This window comes from Jatropha curcas, chromosome 7, assembly GCF_041381405.1.
Source record: "Jatropha curcas cultivar XTBG-Jc1 chromosome 7, XTBG_Jcur_1.0, whole genome shotgun sequence".
NCBI classification, from domain to species: domain Eukaryota; kingdom Viridiplantae; phylum Streptophyta; class Magnoliopsida; order Malpighiales; family Euphorbiaceae; genus Jatropha; species Jatropha curcas.
This window is the reverse complement of record NC_143157.1, coordinates 13,411,578-13,414,868: the sequence shown is the minus strand read 5'-3', so window position 1 is coordinate 13,414,868 and position 3,291 is coordinate 13,411,578. Positions and strand designations below refer to the sequence as shown.

General features: G+C 39.4%; 1 protein-coding gene across 1 annotated transcript; it reads right to left on the bottom strand.

Annotated features, from left to right (window-relative positions):
• Positions 1 to 1,161: 1,161 nt before the first annotated feature.
• On the bottom strand, positions 1,162 to 2,005 carry LOC149494703 (uncharacterized). Its single transcript, XM_089724411.1, has 2 exons — positions 1,806 to 2,005; positions 1,162 to 1,615 (listed from the first exon to the last, which is right to left on the bottom strand). Exons 1-2 carry the CDS (start codon positions 2,003 to 2,005, stop codon positions 1,162 to 1,164), a joined length of 654 nt encoding a protein of 217 aa, XP_089580537.1.
• Positions 2,006 to 3,291: the final 1,286 nt, after the last annotated feature.

Genomic DNA, 3,291 nt, shown 5'->3' with positions numbered 1-3,291 from the left:
TAGATCATGCATTGAGTATGGACTGCACTAGCCCGTATTAGCCTTCACTTGTCTGTTTTACATTCTTAGTCAGTGCTTGCTACTCAGTGGCATTGATGGCTATGGGAGCCTTAGACTACTGCCCATAGTTGAGCAGATGGCTTGGTGTCGCATGCCTTTTCCACTTATTCTGGCTGTAACATTTATTTGGCTGGGAGAGCATGCTCGGGACCCTTACTTTTGCTCTTAATTTTGCTTAAGCCATCCTTTACGGGCTTTCAACTTAATGAGCTTTTTCTTTTTTTTATTTATTTTCTCTTTTTTTTCCTCTTAATGCTCTAATTTTTGCTTAAGCCGCACTTACGGGTTTTCGACTTAACAAGCTCTCTATCCACTCATTTCATTTTTTAATGCATTTGCAGTTATAGGCTTCTGAGAAGCTTCAGGTGATGGATCTGCCATTGGACCATTTGATGTTCGATTATAGGCCGCCAATCTATTTCCAACGTCAACGTCGTTTGACTGGCGAGACTATTGAAGATTGGACTGCTATCTTTCAGGATCTCACCTCCAAGGGAGTTAGATGGACTTGCCCCTAGTGGTACACAGAGCAAGTCACAATTTCTTTACACATGCTCTGTGTGCCCTTGTGTGGCTTGACCATAGCAGTGGCTTATTATCCCAACCGAGTAGCTAGGTAGTACAATCGTCATCAGGCTGTCTCTGATTACACACAGTTCAAGGGTGGCCTTATTATACAACGATTTCTATCTCACTTCATTTCCACCTGTCGTAGTCGCACGACTATACCCATTTCTGATGTGGCCGATACCTCTTCTTTAGGTTTGTACTGCTCTTGGTTGCAAGCTTGTTCTGAAGTCACTGCTGATTTAGAGTCATTGACTACTAGATTCCTGTTAGGACCTATCATGTAGATGTTCCTATCCTGCTTTCTAATGAAATGTACTAGACGATTACTAATAGTGCAATTATGAGTGTATGCACTTATTATGAAATGAAATGTCTGTTTGCTTGAAAATGTTTAATATATTTCCTACTACTCTATTTCATCAAAGTAAACTCACAATATTTGCAAATTAACATAAACTTAGCATAACAAGCTTTAAAGTTAAGAACACAAAAGGTAATTTATTAATTGGGCTTTGCCATAAACGTTTCAAGCTATACATAAAATTTCCTTAGCCTATCCAAATTGACTGGTTTAGTGAATTCATTGCCTTCCATGTCTGATAGCTTCACTGCACCTTTGGAAAACATTCTCTTGATTAGAAATGGACTTTCCCGGTTAGGCCTGAACTTCCCCCTTGGATCATGAATGTTCGGCCGCATCTGTTTCAGAACCAAATTCCTTGCTCTTAGCAGCTTCGGATGAACTCTTTTATTGAAGTGCTTAGCTATCCTTCTTTTATACAACTGATCCATGAATCGAGCATTAAGCCTCTTTCCATCCAGAAGTGCTAATTCTTGGTAGTGATTTTCTGTCCACTGACATTCTAGAATCTTGGATTCCACCATTATGTGCAAGGACTGCACTTCTATTTCTGTTGATAACACAGCTTCCATTCCATAGACTAAAGAATAAGGAGTTACCCCGTTCGCAGATCTGGCTGTGGTCCTATAACCCCACAAAGCATACTACAGCTTGCTTGCCCAATCATGATGATTTTCTGCCATTTTCTCAGTATCTTCTTAATGTTTTTGTTTGCAGCTTCCACTCCCCCATTAGCTTGTGGTTGATACAGTGAAGACTTATGGTGTTCAATTCCATGTCTCTCTAAAAAAGTGTTTTCACTTCTGATTGGAACTGAACTCCACTATCTGTCACTATATGATGGGGAACTTCATATCTACAGTTCAAGTTCTTTTCAATGAATTTGGCCATCTGCTTAGCGCCAATGTTCTTATAAGATTCTGCTTCGACCCATCTTGAGAAATAGTCCACTGCCACCACAATGAATTCATGTCCATTAGAAGTAGGTGGTGAGATTTTGCCAATGATATCCATTCCCCAAGCTATAAATGGTCATGGGGAAATAGAAGGATGTAATTGTCCTCCACTGGATGTGCTGCTAAAAAGTCTGCAATTGCTCGTCCTTTAATGGTTTTCTTCATAGCATATTCAATGTCAAATTTTGATAACAAGATTAGTGATCTTGCTAGCTTCCCCACTAGTGCTGCTGTTCCATACAAATAACTGATCAGACCTATCCTTGATACCGCTATTACCTTATAAGACTGAAAGTAGTGTCGAAGCTTTCTGGTTGCCCAAACCATTGCTAAGCAAGTTCTTCAATCAAGTTATATTTCTGTTCATTTGGAAGAAGCTTTTTGCTCAAATAATAAACTGCCTTGTCAATACCTGCTTAATATATGCTAGCATTGCTCCAGTTCCAGCATCTTCCACTGTCAAGTATAGAATTAAGGGTTTCCCTGGCTTTAGTGGGTGCAAAACCAGGGCACTTGACAAATATTTCTTGATTTTGTCAAAAGCTATATGGTAGTGATCATTCCACTTTACTGGTTGATCTTTCTTAACAGCTTGAAGATTGGATCATATACAATAGACAACTTCGATATGAACCTACTGATATACTGAATCTTTCCTAGAAAGCTTCTCACCTGCTTTTCTATCTTGGTCGGCTCTATTTCTTGGATTTCCTTGATCTTGTCTGGACCGATCTCTATTCATTTCGATCCTACTATGAACCCTAGCACTTATCCGGATGTTACCCCAAATACACAATTCTTCAGGTTCAACCGTATCTTGTATTTAATTACTCTATCCATGAACTTCTCCAGGGCTGCTGGATGCTCTTCTGGTGTCTTAGTCATGACAATCATATCATTAATATAAACTTTTAGCTCCTTGTGTATCATGTCATGAAATAATGTAGTAGCCATCCTTTGGTAAGTAGCCGCAGCATTCTTTAAGGCAAACGGCATCACCTGATAGTAAAAAGTTCCAAACTCTGTCATAAATACTATTTTGACCTTATCTAGTAATGCCATGAGAATCTGGTTATACCCTGCAAACCTATCTATAATGGAGTGGCATCCCATCATTGTCGCACTGCCAATCAGGATATCAATATGAGGGAAAGGAAAATCATCCTTTGGCAATGCTTTTTTCAGATCCCTATAATCCACACACAATCTGACCCTTCCATCTTTCTTAGGAACTGGGACTATATTCGAAAACCATTCTGGATAGTGAACTGCTTCTAGAAATCCTGCATCTATCTACTTGGTCACTTCCTTTTTAATCTTCTCGGCCCATTCTTGTCTTAACCT